Genomic DNA, 23,904 nt, shown 5'->3' on the forward strand with positions numbered 1-23,904 from the left:
AAGCAGGAGACCATGAACCCAAACCAGTTTATCCAGATAGAAGTGACAGAGTTGGGAGGCAGCATTTGCCTATACCTCCCCTTGCTCCTAATTTGTATCCCCCTCCTGGTGCCAGGCCACTCTCCACACTGACCCATCCTAATTTCTGTTCATTACCTGCAGCCTGTGCTACCCTCCACCTACATCAACTCTCCTGCCACTACATTCATCATCCCTGCTTCCCTGGTGCTGCAGGAATGCTTTCTCATTAGGTGATTTGTGATTTACTGTGTGCCTTCCCTCCTAGCTGCGTGGGAGGTGGATGGGGAGCAGGAGCACAAAGCACACAGTAATGGGATATGGGGCTCCCTGGTTACCATGCAAAGAACACTCTATTCAAAACTTACCGTGTATAGTGGATTTTGTCTTAATACCATCTTAATGTGTTGTCACATTATTGATTTCAGCAGGCATATTTTTTTTAGCAAGGAGAGGGGGAATGTCTTTCATTGCAGCAATTTATAACAGTGGTAGAATACAAACTATCTTTCAAATACACTAAATTTCTCAGTTGTTCTGGAAAAATAATTCAGTTCTCCCCACAAACCCTTTTTTCTCCACCCCACACATCAGAAGACTCTCCCAGCTATAAATAAAAATAAATCCCCAGCATTCCAAGCTTGAAAATCATTCTATCTCTTTGCAACATGTCTTCTGGTACTGCTCAATTATATCTTGCAATACTTACAATAGTAACAGGAATGTGGTACATGCAGAAGGCAATCAGCATCAGAAACCCCTTCCCTCCTAACATTGCTCAGTGCCATTTAAATAAATGTGTGATGTTCCTGATTTCAGATATTTACTAAATAGAGATCATACACTGCCAGGCACACACAGGGATTATTACTTTGTTAAGTGTTCAATAAAAATGCAGTAGTAGAGAGTAAATTACCATTTTCACTCATCCACCTCTCACCGACTCTTGACACTGATATGCTGAAAAAAATAAACTGCCCAGTATTGTGTCCTGACAACAAGGTGTAGAAAATCACATGTGGCCTTTGGGTAGTGGTGGGGACAAGAGGGATTATGAGAGAGAGGGTAGTAAATTACACACATAAATATTTCTTCTTCACAATGAGTATGAATTACCCCATTATTCTGCTTCAGTTTTTAATATCTTGTGGTTTAGCAAGTCCAAAATCAACCATTGTCAAGAGCATGTAAACTAACCTCCAGCAAATTTATTTAGAACTTAAAAGTCCAATGGGCTAGAAAGAAGTACACCCAATGTGCACTTTGTAAAATGGCACATCAGCCAACATCACAAATCATGTAAAACATGCATTCTTCATAGAACAGTTAGAGGAGAAGCACAATTTCACTGCTCTGAATTCCGTGATTATTCTGTGTCACTTTTTATATACCCTCCTCTCTGACCAAAAAGAAACTACTTTGCCTTGAAGAAATTATACATTCTTAAAACACTGCTGCTTATTTCAGATAGGTTGGTGTTTAACTTTAATTGTTTCTGAGGATTTTAGCATTACCCTGTATGTAATTTAGTCTTTTCTTCCAGACCTTTCTACACCACTACTGTCAGCCTGCAGTTTCTCCCGTCTTTCTCTGTACCCAAGCACATAAATAGATCTTCTGCCTTTCTGAATCTGACTGACAGCTTCCTTTCACCAGTATTACAGCAATTCTCTAAAATGTAGAATATATTTGAAATGGAACCAGTACTTACTGGTATTTATGGAACTGCAGGATAATAATGGAGTAACTCTAACACATTGGAAAACAAAGAATCAGGCATTTGATTGTCCACAATCCCTTTCTGCCACATGGTGCTTGTGCCCCAGCCACAGCCAAGCCCTCAGCAGGGTGAGCTCACAGAGTGGGGGGCACAATCACTCAATATTTCACTGTTGCCTTCTGCAAAATACCCACCCTCTGAACCATTCCTCTTCTACCCAGGAAGGTGTCTTCAAAAATGTAAGTCCTACTAGCTTTGTGCCCATACTTCTCCATTCCTTGACAGGGTAATCTGGAGGAAGATGAAGTGGTCATGTTGTTCGCCTGGAGCCAAGTGCATCCAGCACAGATGACATCCAAGCTCTCCCAGCATTTTATGCTCTCTGTCATGTAAAGCATCAAAAGATCATTTATCTGTCTTCTTTCTCACTCTCCATCTACAATCACATAGGTCAAGACACCCCACTTGAAGTTGTGTCACCCATAGGAATGGAATTCATGTCAGTCATCTTTATTCAGATCCCAGCATGAGCACTCATCCATTCCTCCTGGCCCAGGCTCCCAGGCAGGGTAGCAGCCTGCTCCACGTGCCTCTCCTTGCTCTGCAGCTAGGACTCGTGGATGGGGAAGTGTGAATCTTTGTGGTTTCATACCACCATCCTTTAATAGGAGTGGAGTCTGTGTTCTGCAACAAGAGGCAGGAGCAAAACTTCATTCATTTTTCCATCCATTCATTCATCCATCCATCCATCCATCCATCCATGCATCCATCTATTGTTTTACTTTGCCTCCTCATGCAAAAGAATAATTTCTCTGGGGAAAGCATTCTGAGCCCAGCAGAAGTAAAGGGGATGTGTCTTGATTTTACCTAAAAGAAAAATAAGGCATAGATATTCAGAGACCAGCATGAAGGAGTGCACCCTTGTCCTCATCTTCCTGCCATAGTGCCCTGCAGGTAAGCAACTGCTCTGCCCAGGAGATGGAGACTGTCATTTTGTGGCTATATTTCTCTACTCCCGACTCATAAGAGAAATACTTAACAGTACCTGCATGGCAGAAAAAGTACAAAATTTACATGTGTAATGTATCAAAGGAGGTGAGGGCCTTGTTTGATTCACTGCTTGTCTCAGTACATCCAGCAGTTTCTTTCCCAGTGCCAGCAGCATCTTCTCTGCACATACCCACAGAGTATGTGCACAGCTGTACACGACAGCAGCGTGAGAGGAGCCTGCCAGTGCTCAGGGCTGGCACCCTCTGTGCACCTCCAGAGACTGGACAAGAGGAGCAGCACAAGCTATCAACCAATCACACCTGAGCTTGTCATTAACACGTTTTTGCTGAGTCTACCAATTGTGAGAGGCATCTGCAGGTCTGACATAATAAAGAACTACTACTAACTGAATTGGTAGTGAAGTCACTTCTTTTTCTTCATGTACTAGTCACCGATGATGACTCTTCAGCAGCAATGACTCGTCATCTCTCTGGATCTCCAGGCCCATAGGACAAACTTTCTGAGCCAAATGAGCAGTTGCCTCAGCAACAGACCCCTCAGCAGAATAAAAATCAAGTTAACATTTTTATTAACAAACTTTGTGTAGTGCGTAATTTAAAATACCAGTTAGAAAAATGGATTAGATTCTCTTTAGTTGAGGAGAAATTGAGAGGAAATCTGTGGCAAAGCTTTTAAATTTTCCCAAGCTTTCAAAGAGAGCTCCAGCTTTGATAGACTAACCTATTCCAGGGTAAAAGCAGACTGTGTTTCCATGGCAGCCAAATTTTGAAATCCAGAGTGCTGATTGCACCCAGTGAGAGAAGGTCATGTTGAGGATTAGGCTAGACTGTGAAGCCCAGCATAGAAGTCATGCAGGTTCATCTGAGACAATATCTCAACATCTGATGACAACATGAGTAGTGTGGCTAATAACTTACAATAATATCTAAAGATCTTTTATCACTCAAAAATATAATTATAGTGTTTAAAATGTCATTTCTACCTGTTATGAATAATGTAATGTTTGATTATGATAACAGCTTTATAACTTTTCAATGTTCTTTAAACCATCTCCCTTTTTATCTGCTCATCTTACATAGTCATGCTATCTCCAGAAGTTTGACAGTACAGATAAGTCAGCAGTCAGTTCTCTAGTGTGATTTAGGCATTTTATCCAGCTAACACAGTAGTGCAGTGGCTGGACAAGTGATATATTCTATAGCTCTGACCCTGTCCTGGTTTAGCCTGGAAAAGAGTTGATTTTCCTCTTAGCAGCCAATACAGTATTGTATTTTGCATTTAGTATAAGACTAATGTTGAAAATAGAGTTTTAGTTGTTAGTATTTAGTGCTCACCCTAAATCATGGACATTTCAGCATCCTGTGCTCTGCAGCGATCAGGTGCCCAAGAGGCTGGGGGAGCATGGCCAGGAGAGCTGACCCCACCTGGCCAAAGGAATATTCCAAGCATGGACTGACATGGCCAGGGGATGAACAGGAGCTGCAGCATGACAGGCTGTGCATCAATCAGCAGGTGGCAAGCAACTACATTGTGCATCACTTGCTTTTCTTGGGTTTTATTAATCTCTTTCTCTCCTTTTATTACAATTATTAATGATGTTCTTGTTGTTCTGGTGGTGGTGATGGTGATGGTGATGATGATGTGTTGTTTCAATTATTAAACTTTTCTTATCTTAACACATGAATTTTGCAATTTTCTGATTCTCCTTCACACCGCACAAGGTTCAGGACAGTGACTGAACATTGGGGACATCTGGGGTAAAATCCCAACAGATCCTCAGCCATTGTGAACAGAGCAGCTCACTGCTGCTGTACTTCTTTTTGAGTTAGTAGGGATCAGAAACATGAGATTGTTTCTGACCGAAAATACATATCTAGAGCTTTTTATTCTTACATCAGATTTGGCTCTTCACCAAAAAATCTACTCTTTTGACTACTGGACTTAAGAGGTTAATAGTCCACTTGAAGCCAGATGAGGTGTTTGCATGTGGAGAATGGAATGACCAGTCTGAAAGAAAATTAAAAGCAAAGAAGCAAAGAGAATCATGGCTATTATTTCTTCAGAAGGAAAAGTCTGAGGAATGTTCCAGAACAGGTCCTGCAAGGCATCTGCTTTAAATAATAACTCACACTGTAGCTGCCAAAGAAAATAAACTTCTCCTCGGTTCCAAGCAATAGTCCACTCTTCCTTTTTGCAGGAATTATCAAGAGAAACCATTGCTGCCAGAAGTTTACTCTCCTGAAAAGATAATTAATTTGGACATTGCAGGGAAGTGAAAAGCCTCAGTCTTCTGATTGGTGCAAGGATAACACTGAAATTGAAAACACCTGATTTCATCCTATCTCATAAAAGTGCAGCCAGAAATATTATGAGCTAGTTCAATTATTACATTTTCTCTCAAGTCATGTTATGTTAGTATGATTTCTAACAGAAACTTCCCAGAATTTTTCTAAAGTCCTTTCAGTGTCTATGTTTGAAAGTTTTTGGAAGAAGTTATGATGAAAGCAAGTTTCAGATGACTAACAAAAACCACAGTGCTGTTCAGATACACTTTGTTCCACCCCAAGTTAACAGTCATTTAAACTCAGTGAGACGAGTGTCATTATCTTCGCTGTTAATTATTTGTACTTGCTCTCTGTTTGCTCATGGATGTGCTCCCTCTCTGCAGCTGATGCAGCAGAAGAGATCGACTTGGCTGTGGTTTACCAAGCAGCAGCTAATGGCGATGTGAACACCCTGACTGCAGTGATCCGAGAGGATCCTTCCATCCTGGAATCTTGTGACAGAGAGGGTAAAGGAAGGCCCAGCTTGTTCTCAGGAGATCTGTTGCTTCAGCTTGCAAATTAAATTTTCCTTTTTTTTTTTTTTATTCTGATTTTTGTGTTCAGCAAATTGTATTTAGTAGCAGAATATGGGAAATCTGAGTGATTCTTTGGAGCATCCACTGGAAATAGAGTTTGGATAATTCCTTCCCCTTGTAATTGTAAGATATTTTTATATGATTACAAAAAAAAAGCTGTTTTGCTATAATTAGACAGTCGTTTACCATTTATATAGCTTATCTTATTTAGGGAGATGACTGAGAAACTGTTGACATTTCAGGGGAGGAAAAATAATATTTTTACCAGTGCCAAATGACATACATTCTGCACATCTCTAAAGCAGAGGTTATAGTATGTGTACAGCACAGTTTGAATGGTTTTGTCAAGTAATTCTTTGCCAAAGGATTGGTTATACAATGTGCAATTATCTAAATGATCTGTTTTATCTGTCAGACTGTGCTCATTGTGTGTTCAAGTTACTATTTAGTGTTATTATAAATTATTGTATATTGGCTGGTTTTTATATGCATCTGTTTCCTAAATAAGAGCCACAGACCTCTGAAAGCTGTTCTCAAGGATAAGTGTTTTTTGTCAGAAGTATTTTTAAAATTGCAGTTTCTTATAAAGGGTCCATATGAACACTGTCTTTCCTAATCTTTAACAGCTTTTACTAAGCTACTGATTTTTCTTATACTTTAAACCAGGCAATCTTACAGATATCTTTAAAACATCTACTATATAGTAGGGAAAATTTGCTCAAGACAAAATGGTCCCTGTCTGTTCATTAATGGGGAAAGATTAGGTATGAATGGTGGGTGGAGTAGGTGGAGATGGACTGGCCAGGAGCACTTCAGCTTTTCTCCTAGGCTGTCCATGCAAATGTAACTAAAGACCTGTTTTCCAGCACAAAACATACAGTCAAAACATACAGCTCACAGCCTGCACATTTGTCAGGCTCTGGTTGACCTCAGGTTGAGTAACATATTTCCTCAGCAATCTCATCGAGTCTAGTAAGAATAATTATTCTTCAACTATATATTAAGTTTCTAATAGTCTTATAGTTTCTAATACTCATGTTTATTCCCAGCCTAGTAATTTTAAATTGCTTTGTCAGATTCTGAAGGAAAATCTCTTGCTGTTTTTCATCAGTTAACAGAATGGAAGGAAGAGAAAGCAATTAAATGATACAATACTTCACAAAGAAATTTTAGTATTAGGTTTAAATGTTTAAAAACACTTTCCCCTCCAAAATCAGAGTTAATGAGGCAAAGTTTTGCTAATATAGTCATGTTCTTTTTAAAATCAGTGGTCAGTGACTGTCACAGAAGTTGCCTCCTGACTTAAAAACCTGAGTACAACTATTGGACAGTTATCAGAGAAAGGATTTGTTAACTTGCCAGTGTGAACATTAAAAAATAAGAAACTATATCTTATAGACATGACACAATGAAATTGTAAACAAATTTGGCTTTCTTCCCTAGGCTGCACACCCTTGATGCATGCTGTGTCAGGACGCCAGGTTGACACAGTGAAGCTTCTGTTGAAGATGGGAGCCAATATTAATACTCAAGATGCCTGTGGACGTACCAGTTTATCTCTGGCAACTTATCTGGTAACAAGACTTGGGGGACAAGGATGGAGTGAAGGGAGTAAATGTGCAGACCAAATAAGATTTCTGCTTATACTACAGGAAAAAAAAACACAAAACATTTGGGTCTAGACAACAATGGAATTGGTTTTGAAACTTTATTACGATGCAAAGCTGGAACAATGATTATTACAAGAGGATTAGAACTCCTGTCAGAGACTTCTGTCATATTATCCTTTCTCCCTCCTAAAATCAGTGCATGATATGAGGATCTCACAAGAAAATAACTTTTTTTTTTGTATACCGAAAGTTCCCTCTTGTTCTTAATGTGCAGATTGACTTCTCCCCCTTGCATAGCCAGCATTAGATATTTATGCTCAGGTGAGGGCTTTCCTATCTCACAATCTGGTGCTCAGCAGGCACATGTTCCTGCACCCCGCATGAACCAGGGCATTGCTTCTTTTCAGTGTGGTGCTGGACTTTGGATGGCCAGGTTGAGAACTGAAGTTCAAGGTGCTGCAGGTACTGGTGCACTTGCTGAGATCATAAACAATCCAGTCCCCTGATCAACCTACATGCAAGTGGCAGGAGGGGCTGACATCCCACTGAGACATTTGGAAAAGGAATTGTACTTCAGAATCTGTCTGACATAATAAAGTCCTCTTCTCTTTAGTCTTCTACTCCTCGCAGGAGGTAATTCTGGTTTCAGAGACAAAGTGGAAACCGAGCAGACTGGGTTTCCACTATTAAAGGAAGGAGTGTACAGCCATGGCTGCACAGTATGAGTTAAGCTGGATGACTGCCAGCTCATTTAAACAGACACTGTGGCAGCCTAATTAAATGACATCCCTTGCACCTAGTTTCTTCCTGAAAATTCAGGACCAAAATAATGTTCCTGCTTAGCTATGCAATATTCAGGCAGAAAATACGTGTAGAAAATTACAAAACAGGCAGTATCATCCAGTGCAAGGAGTATGCCCCATTTACTTGAGGACAAACATTTTCTCTGCAAGTTATTTTTTAAAAATCCCATTATAAGTCTCACGCTTCTTTTTAACTTCCTCTTTTCCCGGAGGGGAAAAAGTATTCTTTGGAAAAAAAGAAATCACTGGAAAAGATTTAAACCACCCAGGCTTCTAAGTTTCCATTTCTGTTTCTGTGAGGGATATAACAAGAGGCACAGAGAGAATTCAGCTGTGATGTCTGTCCAGACAAATGAATTCAGGAGAGATGCACAGTCAAGACTGCGTGTGGCATTTGGTGGTCTCATACTTCAACAAAGAGCTCCAACAGGAGTGTTCTGATTCCACCATTACACACATTTTCCCCAGAAAGGCTCATAATGCCAATCCAAAATAGCTCATATGGGAGGGAATGGTCTTTATCAATTGTCTGCTGAGGTTTTAACAAAACACTTGAACTAATGCTTGATTTTCTTCAGACTTAAGTATATGCTGAAAGATTTATGCAGTCACAACCAGACTATTTACTTGCTTTTATGTTGAGGTGATCAATGGAATGTTTTAGTCCAAGAACAGATTCATTCCATCTGTTTTGGTGCTATTTTCAGTCTAACAATGCCACTAATACAAACTTCTGCAACAACTTTTACAAGACCACACTCTAAGGCTTTTTACCATTGACTTGCCATCTTTGCTGAAATCTCACAAACAAAATCATATTGAGTGCTCATGTTCTTGGTTTAATCTAGCATGATTGAATTCACATGCAAGAATATGTGTAGCATTTGCTAGTGATAAAGGAATTGGCGGGTTTTTAATCACTGTTAGTGCTTGTCACAGCTGCAGGGGAAACAAACAAACAAACAAAACAAAAACAGACAAAAAATACAGTGTAAATTAAATATCTTATGAGAGAAACAAACAATTGAGGTAATTTGAGACCCAGACTCTGACAGGGAACTACTCTCAGTGCTGAGAAACCTCTACTGAGGAAAAAAAAGTCCAGTTCCTCTGCTAACAGAAACAGCTACAGTCACAAGTGAATGCCAGTACAAACAAAAAAATATCTGGCCTTATACTTCTCTCACTTTCCTCTTTGATATGCTCCAATTTCTCTTTTAGGGCTGGCTGGAAGGCTGTGTCAGCCTGCTCAGGAATGGTGCTAAGCAGAACATACCTGACAAAAACGGGAGGCTGCCACTACACGCTGCCACGGCAGAGCCTGACGTGAGGTATGAGCCTGGCTCCCACAGCTTTTGCTGGTGAATCTCCCAGGAAGCCAGCAACCCAAGGAGACCCCACAGCAGGGACAATAGTTGTGACAGCTACACTTGTGACCTCTGTCTTTGTTTAGTGGTTACTGTACAGGGGGTGGAGAGGAGGAAAAACATTGTGCAATACTTGTGTACCAGAGATCGATGGCCAGGTAAAGTGAGGAGCCTGTTTTAATATTGCAATAGCTGGAGGAGGGAAAATAATTATAAAAGAGGTTGAAACCCTGTGTTTCTCCTGCCCTATTACCTTTCTGTCCTACACACATGAAATATTACAAGACTTCTTCTCTGGACTTTTCCTCTGAGTAGCATGGCAAATGTGAGAAAAGTTTTCCACAAAACAACCTCTCTGAAAATCCCCATCCGTAAAGGGGAAGTTAAGGATTGGTAGTCTGGCTTATTTTTAACTACTTTAACTGAAGGTAGAGTAATAGCTACAGAGTGTCTTCACCAGAACTCTTAAGAAAAATTGGTTTTTTCTGATTCCAGCCTGTGATAATATGAAGGTTAAATAAATTTTGATTTTTACACCTGAATATAGCCACTCCAAAAACTCCCCTAGCTAAATCATGCCTGAAGGTAGAGGAAGACATTAGAAACAGGTAAAACATTCAGTACATGTAATATGCTCATGTGACTTAATCACTGAGTGCACAGTTTTGTTGCATATCAGACCAGCTCAGACATCTGGCCATTTCTGCTGATCTTGTTCTCCAGCCTTTTAACAGCTTTATTCATTCTCCATGTTATCTTTGCTCTTCATGCATCACTTGGAGAGAATAATTTGAGATTTCTGAAAGAAAAGGTCAATGTCATTAAACAAAGCCAGCACAAGAAAGACAATGTTTGTACAACACCACACATGTTGCTACTTGAAAGGGAACACTAATCTTTACCAGGAGCACACTGGGTCCCGTGAATGTTCTTCACGTTCTCCAAGGATACAGACAGACTTTTCTTTGTTCTGCAGAGTTTTCCTTTTCCTCTGTCTTTGCACTGGGTTTGCCCCATGCCCAGACATAGGCCTGGAGCACTGATGGGGTGGTTTTTCCATCATGGTCATTGTCAGTCCCTTGAATCCTATGTCATTGCCAAAAGAGAATATGCAATGGCCAGTTTTGAAAGGCTTTTGCAGCTAAATTTGGAAGCTGGCAGTCCACTGCTACAGCCTCATGTGCTGGAGGCAGCATGGAAAGACAGAGATAGTTCATGTGTTGATTTGATAATTGACTTAACTGCTTCCAGTTCATTCCACAGAGCCTAACAGGCAAGGTGGAAAGAGAATCCATTCCTGATCTATGCCTTTAAGAGTAGATAGCTGAGAAACCTCAGCTGCTTGGTTGGGTATCTACATATTTAAATGGTAGCCCTTATGTTGCCATAATGGTCTAATGATGTAACTGAGTCAAAGTTTGTTGATGATAAAGATTCTAGTCAGATAATTAGTGGTGTCCTTGATCCTATCTTGAGTTGAACCACAGACCCCTGTGTCAGATTATAAAACTATGTGATAAATGGGTTTTACAAGGATACTATAGTTATCTCACTTTCTTTTTCCTCATTAGTTGATATTTACCAATACCTGTTTTCAGACACTGAATTTCTGAGATTCTGAGTCATTTTGCTAAATGGCAAGAGAATCTTTCTTCCCTTTTACAAGCTTCTACCAAACCAGTCACAACAACCCTGGTGTCATAATTTTCAGAGTTCCTACAGCATGACTCCATTTAGAAAAGGTATGACACCTCTTTTCTACAGGAATTTGTCTTTTGAATAATTTAGATAGCTAGTTCTGTATTACCAGTAGGAAAGAACAAATTTGACACGAAATATTCTCAGCTTAATCTAATGTGCACACCTGACCACAGTCCAATCTAGAAAATACACTAGACCTAGCTGAAGGTAAAAAGCAGCAAAATATTTTCATTCAGTCTCCTCTGCATGGAAATAAATGCAAGATTTTATACATTTGTTTTTGTGTTATCTTTACATGTATCAGATTTCCTTCCCTTATTCTTCATTAGCTTTTACTTTCCTTGCTAAACAGCGTGTCTTCTTCATGATCATGTTCCGAACATTTCTAGCAAATTCACACCTTCATATGAACCACAGGTTTGCACAGTGATCCACTAAGGATACATCCTTCCTTTTGCTAGAATCCTAAGAACATCCTGTACATTCATATTAGTATTAGCTTTGTTATAGCGTGTGACTGGATGGTGTTTTTCATTTCCATGGTCCAGCTACATACATAATCCAAACACTTAGCATCCTGCTATAGAACACAAGCATCTTTGCCAAACCTATAGTGATTTCAGAACATCTTCACAAGATAACAAAAGGAAAAAGGAAGTGTTAAAAATACAATTCTACTTGAATAATATTTCATGTAACTACATTATTGTTCACTCCGCCAGAGGGGAGTGTTTGTAGTCTAATATTCTATAAAATGTGAACTTGTATTACTATATTTTATGCCATAATGATGGTCCTATTCCAGCAGATATTCTATAAAGTCTTGTAAAATATTGGGATTTGTGTGAGTAAACATACAGCAAGCATCCATAAACACACATATGCACACAAATGTGTATATTACACCACATTACTCTGAGAGTTAAAGAGAGGGAAAAATCCTTACAGAAGCTGGCATCTCTTGTTACTTTAGGACATTATAAAATATGTTGGCAGCGAATTGCTAATCTAAAACTGCACACATGTACAGTATTATGCATCCTGATTCTAGCCTGGCAGTCGGCACAAGCGTTATTCTGAGTGGATCTTCTTTAAAATCCAAGCTCTAAACTTCTGTTGTCACCATAAACCATAAATTCCTGTTTGTTTTGCTCATATGACAAAGCTCAGACCTAAGATTCTGACCTCTGCCCATTACTAATACTGATTTTTCATGAAATTGCACATTTTGTTTTTTAAACAACTGTCAGTTTTTCAAGTTTAGTCAGGAGTACAGCACACTGATTATATCATTGCTTCCACAGGCTTCTGAGCTTGCTTCTGCAGCAGTCAAATCTTAGTGAAATTAATCACCAGGACAATGAGGTGAGTGAGCTTGTGCTACAAGTTACAGTCCCTGGCACTGAGGGCATAGAAGCCATTCAATTTTACAATAAGGTTATGCACTAGTCAAAAATTTCTATAATGCTTTTGTTGAATTTCACAAAGTATTATCTCATTCTTCCTTCTATACACCATGCACCTGTAGGCTAATAAAGCTTCTGTCTACTCAGCCAGCTATGAGGTACCTTGAGTCTGTCTCTTAAATTATTTGTCAAGACAATAATTGCCTTCAGTTCTTCCGAGGTTAGACACTGGACCAGATCTTCACTTTTACCAATGATAAGTGTTCAAGGACAGGCTGGATGGAGCTCTGACCAACCTCGTCTGGTGGAAGTTGTCTCTGCCCATGGCAGACAGGTTGGAACCAGAGAATCTTTAAGATCCCTTCCAATCCAAGCCATTCTATGATTCAATGATTCCTTGATCCCACCATTCAACTACTGTTCTCAAGAAAAGTATCAGAGAACTGGCATTACAGAGAACAGTCATGGAAGCGCAAAAATTTATTCTGTTGTCTTCCATGTGGAATTGTGTCCTGTATATATATATATTGTACATAGGAAAGAGTTAACTTCCCACACTGAGAGACTTCTCCTGTCCTTCTCCTGTCCTTCTCCAAATAGAGAAGCCAAAATATAACAGAGATTCTGAGTGTTTTTTCATGTGCTTCTCTTCATTCTAACAGTTGCTCAAGGATGTGTTTTTATCCACAGTGCCAGAATGGCCAGAGGGCTGTTAATTTTTCCTCTTCCTTGCCCACTGAAAGGTTTGCAGACCTTGCTCACAATACCCTAAACCAGACATATGCAGTGTCTTGATGTAGAACTATGTTGCTAATGAATTTCATGGAATAGTGGATCATCATTTAAAGCCATATATTTTGCTGTAATGCACTGCTACATGCAATTTAGAACTTTTAGTCCATCTCATTGTCATTTGGCACTGACAATATATTTGTTCAAGTGTCAGTACTAAGCCCTGAATACTTATGTTTTCTGAAAAATGTGGATCCTCATAAATGATTACAACTAACAGAGCTGTTCTCTTGGCATAAGTAAACACTTCAGTTTTCCCATTTGACACTTGAGAAAAACACCCTGATGAATGCATGAACACGTAAACAGTAAGAAATACATCTGGAGGTTTCATAGCTTCCACAACTGTGTCTTTCTGTGGGTTTATTAGTAAAGCCTGCGAGATGACAATGTGAAGAAATATTCCCTGTAAAAGCCTTGAATCTGAGCAAAACAAGTGCCACACTGAATTTCTCAAAGCCATTTATTGGCGTTTGTCCTTTTATGTCCTGTACTGCTTCTTATATTTTATGAATGTGCAATTGTTTGGCTGTCTCACCTGTAAGACTGTGTTCTGCTGGACCTTCAGCTTTGGCAGGTCTGATACCACTGTCATGCTTCCACTCACAAACACTAGTCTACCTACAGAAGCCACCCAAGGGTGGTAGGACAAAGCACAGTCTGGGCTAGGCAGCTGTTGCCCACTGCAGAAAGCCCACACGATGAGCTGCTGCCACAAACCGCTCTTTGCTCGGTTGGGCACTCCGAAAGGACGTGTGGAATGTACAAAGTATTAGAAAGGAAATGGAGAAGAAAACAGGAAGCTCTGTTTGAATCCTTTGTACAGCCACATGGCTGCGAGAGTAACCTGAAAAAACATATACAAGAAAAGGAACAGAAAAAGGACTGCAAAGATGATGATAATAGTTACAGAGCAGCTTCCTTACATGGACAGGCTAAATACAGCAAAGTAATCATGACAGGACTTGCAGCTTGGCAACTACATCAGAGAGATTATATAAACCCATGGTATCATAAATGGCATAGAAATGAAAAGTGAATTATTATTAGCTGGTCTGGGGGTTTTGCATATAAAAACATGGGGACTTCTACAGAAATTGTCAGTGGATAGTTTCAAAAAAATGAAAATAAATACTTTTTCAGAAAATGCATCATCACCCTTTGGAGGGCTGGATGTCATATGAAGCCTTTAGTCTGATTACTTAATATTTGGTGGCAGTATATTGTCAAACCTTGTTTCTTATATTTTTGCACTAAACATCAGCTACTGGCCTGTCTGAGTTTTGTCACTGGACTATAGGAATTTTTGAAAACTATCCACCATTTTACCCTCTTACATTACAGCTCATTCTGCCAGCTACCACCAATAGAAACAGAGAGAAAGTTGATTTTTCAAGGATTTTTTTTTGGCCATATCAACACACTGACACAGGATGACAGAAAGACAGCCTGGTACACTGTGGTTTCTCCTTCTTCAGTGATTTTCATGCTCTCCAGGACTAGTGACGAGCACTCATTTCCCAGCTGGAAATCACTTCAGTGAAACCTCACAGATAATGTGTGTCCATCAACATTATTAAGTCCCTCATGTCTACTGACACCAATGGCAGAGCTCCTGTTAATTTCAGTTAGTGCAGGAGTTTACCCTCAATTTTGGTTTTACAAAACCGAAAACCCCATGATTAAGCTTTGCAAACACAAGTAAAACCAAAACTGCTCTCATTCAACTGCTCTGTTTTGTTATCACCCATACTTAAGCCACATGGGAACTTAAAGGTCTTATAAGATATGTGATGAGTGAGAGAAATGAATGCAAAGGTATTCAGGCTTTTAGTCAGAAAATCACTGCAAACACTTTAATGCACTGATAAATTGTCTGCATCAATGTAGCTCATACTTTACCAAGATTTTTACCAGCTGGCTTTATTTGGGTTCTATTTCAAGTTTTAATTGCTTTTCCACTCAATCTTTTCTTTTTTTTTTCCTAATGCTTTTTATCCTTTTGGAAATTAGGCAAGACCCTTGAAATGCATTTTTTTCTGGTAAGAGAGGAAACAACACCTGTCCAAAGGAAAATGTTACTACAGCTGAAAAACATTAGCAATTTTTTGGAAACATAGCAAATTAGTCAATTTATACATAAAATCTTAATTATTATGGATATAGAGTAAAATACAGGTGAGTGTAACAATGCTGAAGGTGCAAATATAGGCCATGAATTCTCTGATCTATTAAGACTGACTGGATGCAGTTAAGATGGAATGAAAATGCAGCTGAATAACTTACAATTTGCTTTGTTTTCTCTCTGAAGAGTAAATATAAAATGTTTATATTGTGACTTTTTTGTGGACATTACTCTATTAGTTCTTTAGCTTGCTGACTAGTGCTAGCTGCAGTAATAGCTTATAATACTTATTTTGGATCAAAGACCGAACACAAACATCATGCTGTGTATTGCCAAAGCACCAGTCTAAACCAGGCTTTTCTTGCAGGATTCAAGCTGAGCAGTGAGGAGCTGTCCCCCCAGCCATCATGGACCTGACCACATGTTATTTATAATAGGCTATGTGCACATATGGAGGAAGCATTTGTATTTGTATCCATTTTCTGTAATAATTCCAAAAAGCTAATTGCTTGGTTCCCCCTTGGGACTTCACTAATTCAGAATCTGCTACTAACTATTTCAAATCAAGGTGAAGAGGGAAGAATTTGTGCACCCTGAATGGTTTCGGGCCTGCCTAGCTTATCTACAGAGACTTGAAGGGTGCTCCTGTGAGTGACAATAATCTGCCCTCTGCGTTTGTGGCTTACAGGGAATGACTTCACTGCACTGGGCTGCATTCCACAACAGACCTCAGCACACCCAGACTCTGCTTCACAAGGGAGCAGACCCGACCCTGGTGGACAAGGACTTCAAAACAGCTCTGCACTGGGCAGTTCAGGTGAGCCACAGCACAGTCCCTGTGGGATGTTTATTGAACTGAGTTGGCTATTGTGGTGTCCAAAATACTCCTAAGAAAATAGTCTGGGCTGTGAAACAAGGAAATTGAATGCTAAAAATGTCCACTAAGCCCCAGTATTTTGCCACTGGGTATGGATCAAGGATGTAGCATCTTCTTTGCAGACCAAGGCGTACCTAATAGAGGTTTAGTCCAGTTGCCCTGAAATTTTTGTCTATCTCAGTGATACTATGTGTATGCTTCGTGTTGAACTTGTGCCTAATTTTTTTTTTTTTTTCACTAAATCAGGGTTGCAGAAACCAGCAGTTTACTTGCCAAAAGCCTTTGGGAATAAAAAATGTAAACACAAGTTAAAACATTTAAAGAGCTACAGCTGTGAAATATTTAGCTGAAGATTTGAGACCCTGCTTTTCTGGAGACTGGAGAACACATAGAGATAAACACATTTCCTGTTGAGATGTATGTTCCTATCTCATATGCAAAAGAATATTGTCAAATACTCAGGCCATCATTAGAGAAACAAACCATTCAGATGCAATACAACATTAAAAACTGTATTATGCAATTATTAGTAAGTGATATAAAATACAGCATAATTTACTGGCTTTCCTAGTTTACTGCAGAAGACTGCCCAGACGAAATTGTATGTTTTAACTTGCTCTCTCGCCATTGCAAGTTTGGGTATCATTGTTCCAAACACATGCACAACAGCTAAGCCAAATAGAACTCATGAAAGAATCCAGCAACATTTTTGTGCAACTACCAAATATTTGCATATTTGTCTTTTGGTCTTAGTTTGTTCTTTTTAAAAGAAGTGTCAACAAGGAAATTTAAAAGTTCTGAACTGCCATATACTGTATATGTTATGGGATGAGGATATCTGGACAAATAATGTTTCCTTCAACCACAGTCTTACAAACATTAACATATAATAGGCCTAACTAATTTTTTCTGAAGTAGAGGCATATTTTGACCTCTGTAACTGGTATTATTTAAAAAGTTTTGTTCTTTAATCCTAATCAATCATAAATCAGACTTATTTTTTGCCTTAGGAGTTTAAAGACATCTACTCTACTACCTGTTGGACATTTTTCCACAGACTTATTCCAGTTCCAGCTGCTTCCAGCAGGAAACTTCTGAATTTCATGCAAACTCCTGCATAATAGCCAGTAGTCTGTATCATAGCTCTGGGGACAAAGAGAAAGGCAAAAGTGAATCCACTTTATAACCTTGAGAGCTCTCCTTCTTTGTTAAGCTTTCCCTGATTCTCTATTTGGTATGTTTCATTATTTAATTTCATTGCTAAATCTCACCTCCACTCTTCTCTCACAAATGTGCAGAATAACTCTTGAGAAACGGGGAAATGGAAACTGCACAAAACCCACTTGGCCTCAGGTGGAAAGAAGTCACAAATACCTTCTTTTCTCTTCCTTTAAGCTGCTCCTGGAAATCAAGAGGAAGTATGCAGAATGACACACACACACACACACACACCCTTTTCCCTTGTTGTGAGATTTCTGCCATGAAACCTTATAAATTGCTTCTTCCATTCACATGCTTCTCTAAATACTAAGTCCAGAAGTGGCAGCTGAAATATTAAAGCATGAAAAGGATCTGTTCATATTTCCCTTATTCAAGAAAGAAAACTCTTGCCAGGAAAAAAAAAAAAATAAACACTTTGAGTCAGTGCTCTCTGCTGCCCTAGTTCTAGGCCCAGGAGATTTGTATACTGTGGACAGGCACAACTTTCTCTGCTGTGACAGAGAACAGAATAACAGCTCTGCTAGATGGGATCATTATTATGTCTAATTGCCTCCTCTGCTACTGCTGGAAAAGGGATATTTTTCCTTTAAGAATTGTATAAATATCTTCAGAGAACAAGAGACTCACAGAGCTCAGGCAGTACAGCTGCAGGGGTTATTTTTGGCTGAATAAGGCCCTGTGTTTAATTTCTTTTTTTTTTTTTTTTTTTTTTTAAGGCAGTAAGGGGAAGACCAGACACTGCATAGAAACTTATTTCAGAAGTTGCAGGAAAGAGGCAGTTTGTGCACACTGGGCTGAAACACACAGTAGAACCAAAACACAAAAGCCATTGCCCATCATTCAAACCCAAATTCTTGGGCATGGGGCATATTTCATATGAAATTATTGTTCCATGCTGACTCTTTCAAAGACTGCATGTTCATGGCTTTGTCTTCCATCAGGCACCATGGGATGATCAGTTCCATCTGTAACCAGACAGACCATGCCAACACCAAGGTCTGCTCTCTGAAAAGCTCAAACCTCCTGCCATTCAGGTTCACATCTTAAGTGCAAATGTATCAGTGTCAAAGATGTTGATCATTACTGTTTGATGTGAGACTACCTCATGCCATATTTTTTACACATGCAATATTTCTATGTGCTGGTGCAGACAGGCCTATTAGAAGTGCCTCAGGAGGTATGTCTGTCTTTTTACTTCAGCCAGTATTAATTACTGCAATAAAAAGGAAACATACCTTTGAAGCACAAAACTGTTAACTGATACTGGGAAAATGGTAAAGCCATTCTAAGAATTCTAAATAATGATATTATTGAAATCCTGGTAAAATATAGCATACAGCATGCACTATCACACTACACAGTACTATATATATATATATATATATATATAACAGTATTAGTAATACCTTGGAAACAGCCTGAGAAGATTCAGAATCTTGCCACATTGCCTTGCCAGTTGTCTTTTTTTTTTTTACCAGAATTTTCATTCTGGTCTCATTGTCTCATTCTCAAAGACTCTGGTTCCCAAAGTCACATGATTATGTGAAAATATCAGGTTTCCACTAAAGAATAAGCAAAAATCCAGATTTTTTTTTTTTTAAGTGAAGAAATAAAATTCTGTAGGGAGATAAAGAAAGCAACAAGAAAGAAGCTATTAAAAATAATATTCTCCCATGGGGAGATGTGCTTATGATTTTTAATAGGCTGATTTGGAGTGCAAAGTTTTAAAAAATTAGAAGCCAGCGTATCTGTTCTATAGCAACAATGCAGTTATTTCATTCCTCTGTTTCCAGAGAAGAGAGTGAAATATCTGTATATATAAAAAGAAATGCATAAGTAAGTATTAATTTGTGTTTGGCTAACCAAGCATTGCAGTTTCTCTGTAATTGCTTGGAAGGTGAAAGCACACTTAAATGTCAGGATCTCTAGGAAAGAATGTCTCTGCTGCTACATGATATCTCGAGGACACAGCTGGCTATCCAGCCAGAGCAGAGGAAGGGGCCAGAGAAGTCAGTAGTGGCTCAGAATGTCTCCCAAGGGATAACTTCTCTCCTTCTCTCTGCCCAGCACCCATTTTCTCATGTGGGTTACATATAGTGGAAGAACTAAAAGGACCTTCCAAAAACATCTTAAAATCCAGTGTTTCTCTACTGCAGATATGCCTGTTATTGGACTGGCCAGAAAGGATGCATTTGCTGAGCATGGTTCACTGTCTAGTTGGTTTCATGCAGATTTCTTTCCCTGCAAAATTGTCCTTCAATGCTCCTTGTTTCATGCAGTTTTCCAAAGATGGCTTGAAAGGAAGAGTAGTGATTTCCTTTTTTATGTCACTAAGCTTTAAAGACAATTTTGATTCTTAACAAACTAGTCAAAAAGATACTTGATTCTCATTTTTTAAGTATACATTTTGAAAATCATTTTCTTGTGTAAATACTGTCATTCCAGCAAAGGTACAACTCTTGCTTGTGGAGCCTGAAACATTGCATAGCAGCGGGGATCTACAGAGCAAGCTGTCAAGTTGCAAAACAAGATGGAATACAGTTTACATATAGTTCTGAGTAAGAAATAAACTTGGTTTAATACCAACAGAAGCTTTTTCCATAAAGTGCCCTAAATATTTGTGACACTGTCAATTCACTGTGCAACAGTGAATTAAATGTGCTTGAGTCTTGAGTCTGGCACTGCGGCAAACTATCATGGGACAATCTGTGTCCCTGCTGCTATACTCTCTTTTTCTCCCAAACAGGATGGTCTTACACAGGCCGCCTACTGGGAATGATCTGGCACCCATATCAGCTCCAGGAACTGTATTAATTGACCCTGATGTAAACCATGGCAGAGACGATTTTAGGAAATATTTGGTACAGGCAATGAAATTCCAGTGCTGAAGGATGATTTTGAGTGCTACTTCATTTTTTATACAGCTGCAACATATTTCTACACTTTAAGTTACCACAGAATCACTGAATGTGCTGAGTTGGAAGAGACTCACAAGACCACGGAGTCCACCTCCTGTCCCTGCACTGGTCACACCATGTGCCTGAGAGCATTGTCCAAACTCTTCTTGAGCTCTGTCAGGCTTGGTGCTGTGACCACTGCCCTGGGGAGCCTGGTCAGTGCCCAAAAACTGTGCCGCAAGAACCTTTTCCTGATATCCAACCTAAACCTTCCAACACAACTCCAGGCCATTGCCTTGGATTCTGTCACTGGTCACACAGAGATCAGTGCCTGCCCCTCCTCTTCCCCTCATAACTTGTAACTGCAAGGAGGTCTCTCCTCAGCCCCTCCAGGTTGAACAGACCAAATTACCTCAGCTGCTCTCACATGTCTTCCCCTCAAGGCCCTTTGTCTCTCTTGCCCTCCTTTGGATGCTCTCTGATAGTTTAATAACTTTATTATACTGTGGCACCCAAACTGCCCCCAGCACTGGAGGTGAGGCTGCCCCAGCTCAGAGCACAGCAGGACAATCCCCTCCCTTGCCTGGCTGCTGATGCTGTCCCTGATGCCCCCAGGACACTCTTGGCCCTCCTGGCTGCCAGGGCACTGCTGGTTCATGCTCAACTTGCCATGGACCAGAGCCCAGGGCCCTTTCCATGGCACAGCTCTCCAGCCTCTCATTCCCCAGTCTGTCTGTACATCCAGGGCTGTCCCATCCCAGCTGCAGAATCTGGCCACCAGCCCTTGTTGAACTTCACACAGCTGATGACTGCCCATCTCTCTAATCTGTTGAGGTTTTTCTGCAGGACCTTCCTGCCCTGGAGGGTGTCAACAGCTCCTCCCAGATTTGTACCACCTGCAAACTTGCAGTATTGGTATAAAAACTCACAGTACAGCCAGATCACCAGAAAAACTTTTACTGAAGTAATAGACTGTTAAAAAGTAGCCCTTCAAGTATGAACATGCTGTGGACAATGTAATTGTTCATGCCAATCAAATGTCTGAGGTAATCGATTGCAGAAGTCCCACTGGGTTTAGCAGGAATTTGTCTTGGGCAAAGCCTGTAGGTAAGTACGGGACAATTGCCAGACCCCTTCCCAGCATACACTCTATGTGTAACTCCACAGTGGATGCCAGAATATGAGTAATGTATATGCAACCCACTTCTTGCATATCTATACATGTCCTGATATCCTATGCCTGACAAAAGGTACTTGAAGACAAATACTTCCATTTCTCTGATAGAATAAATCTTTATTCTTCCATGGATTTTAAAAATTACCTCTTTTCCAAGGCATGTAAACAGCTTGTTCAGAGAAATCAGTCCTTACAAAATGCAATAGCAGGGGAAAGTTGCCAAGTGATTTTAGTCATAGTCATAGTCATAGTCATAGTCATAGTCATTTACACAGTAAACCATTTGCACTTAGACTCCAAGTGAAAATAAATTCTCAGAGAGAATTGGTCAGTGTTTCATGCAGTGTTTTGTTTGAATAGAGGGTAAGAGAGGCAGGGACATATCCTGGCCAGAATCATGCCTCCATGACTGCCTTTGTCATGTGGTACATTTTTCCAACACACATTAAGGCTGCTAAAAGAATAAATATTTTAAGAATATTATGTCCCCTAGCTGTACCAGAGGCAGCAATGCTCTAAGGACCACAGGACAAACCTTCCTGTACAAAAACCCATTCTCTTTCCAAGAGTACCACAAAGTCAAACCAAGCTGGTTCGCTCTGACTCTGTAGAGATGCTGTCTCAGTGGGTGTGTAAAGCTTCAGCACAAGGGGTAGGAGAAGACAAATGTGCTTCTCTCTGGGCTGACTGAGTCTCACAAATGTAACTACAGTGGCGTCAGTAGAGTTGTTGTTAATTTGTGTTGGTTTGCCATCAGAAACACACCCTGTGAAGTGCTTGGGCTGCATTCAGCGAATCTCAGGCATTTTCCCTGGCAGGAGGAAAGATGAAGGTGGTATTACAACTTGTTTCTTTCCTCATCACACAGACCAGTTTTCCATGTCCTCTCAGGGTAAAGAAAGGACAGAGTGCTCTGAAATTTGCTCACTTCTCCACTGCCAATTTCAGCCATCTAGCAGCCAGGAAATCACAGCAGCCAAGGCAGATGAGTGTGTTTCCATTCCTTAGCTTTCTCTAATCTTGGGTGCAGAGGGGAAGGTGCTGGAAGTCCATGATACAAGAAAGCACTGATGTGTGCAAAACTCTTCAGCAAGCCAAACTGTCAAAATAAGGACATTTCTCACTGTGCTGTGCTGCAGACTAGAAGCAACATTATGCCTCTGTTTTTGAGTCTGGCATTCTCAATCCCTAAAACAGCAGATACAGCACCTACAATAGGATAGGCATATGTTTTTTTGGTACTGCCTTGATATCTGATTCCAGCCTGATTTATCCTCACAGCTGATGCAACATTTGTTTTGCTCTGATTCTAGGATGAAATTCTAAATTGTATTGCAGTAAAAGTAATGATGTGATACACTGCTACAGTGCTCTGCATGTGAATATGAGGAAAATGGCACTTCAGTGAAATTAATCATGTAAGGGGAAAAATGCATTGGCAGAATAGCTGAGTTTTGCCAGTATAACTGTAACTAAACATACAGCTTCTGCCAGAACAGCCTTGAGTTAAAGATCAAGGCTTTTCAAGATCCAGTCAAGAGATCCATGTGAAAAATAATGTGGGATGGCTTCTTGGTAAATACTGAATTTCAGAATAAAGAAAAAGGCTAAAAAATTACTTTGAATGGAAAGATGTATAAATAATGATGATAAATACATCTTTTATCAATATAATAGTTTCAACTGGAGTTATAAAGGAAAAAGTCCGCAGACAAGTTATTTGTTTGAATTTTATTATGGGTTCCTCAAAAAATACTTAAAATGGCTCACATTTCTTTATTTCAGCAAAGGAGAAAAAAGATGTTTGTTGCATTTGGCTGGTTTATTTTCCAATGGTCCTGCTGGTGTTACAGTTGATTTCAGATTAAAGTATTCTATGTGTATCTGTTTGTGAAGAATAAGAGGGAAGACAAAAGGGCTTGGATTCTCTAACATAAAACTCAAACAGCACCCAATGATGCTCCAGTTTCCAGGAGGAAGCTGGAAGTACTTATGTAAATGTAATTAGTTTTGCTTTTTTATAAAAGTGAGTTACCTCCCAGAGTAGTGCAATGGTGATAGTATTGGTTGCTGCAGAAGGGAGTGAACTAATGCTTAAAATCTCAAGCCACTCAGGGATGGAGCAGAAGATATCAAAGAAAAGGTCAAAGCTTTGGGTTCAAGGTTGTGGAATCCAAAGATGAGAGAATGTAAAAGAGGATGAAAACAAAGTGCAATGCTAATAAGAAGAAACATCAAGAGCTTCTGGTGGGGAATTTCCACCTGGCAAAGATGACCAGATAACTATAGGAAGGCTTTAAACTGCATGCTCATAAAGAC

The 23,904-nt window shown here is 39.7% G+C and overlaps 1 protein-coding gene and 1 long non-coding RNA gene across 5 annotated transcripts in view; one reads left to right on the forward strand and one right to left on the reverse strand.

Annotated features, from left to right (window-relative positions):
• Positions 1–23,904, reverse strand: part of LOC306814498 — a 102,161-nt gene that overhangs the window by 30,996 nt on the left and 47,261 nt on the right. Inside the window, exon 1 of one of the 2 annotated variants that reach the window (XR_013777181.1) lies at positions 9,299–9,628. The exons of the other annotated variant lie outside the window; for it this stretch is intronic. This is a non-coding gene — a long non-coding RNA (uncharacterized lncRNA). Of the gene's footprint in view, positions 1–9,298; positions 9,629–23,904 lie in introns of those variants that run through there. 2 annotated transcript variants of the gene reach the window in all.
• Positions 1–23,904, forward strand: part of ANKRD55 (ankyrin repeat domain 55) — a 46,089-nt gene that overhangs the window by 1,883 nt on the left and 20,302 nt on the right. For 2 of the 3 annotated variants that reach the window (XM_079330606.1, XM_079330604.1), the window contains 5 exons: positions 5,418–5,540; positions 7,053–7,183; positions 9,244–9,353; positions 12,395–12,455; positions 16,102–16,230. In XM_079330606.1, the coding sequence (XP_079186732.1) occupies positions 5,418–5,540; positions 7,053–7,183; positions 9,244–9,353; positions 12,395–12,455; positions 16,102–16,230 (554 nt within the window). Of the gene's footprint in view, positions 1–4,136; positions 4,844–4,946; positions 5,541–7,052; positions 7,184–9,243; positions 9,354–12,394; positions 12,456–16,101; positions 16,231–23,904 lie in introns of those variants that run through there. The other variant, XM_079330605.1, reaches the window with a different exon arrangement.

Source organism: Erithacus rubecula, assembly GCF_903797595.1.
Source record: "Erithacus rubecula genome assembly, chromosome: Z".
Taxonomy (NCBI): domain Eukaryota; kingdom Metazoa; phylum Chordata; class Aves; order Passeriformes; family Muscicapidae; genus Erithacus; species Erithacus rubecula.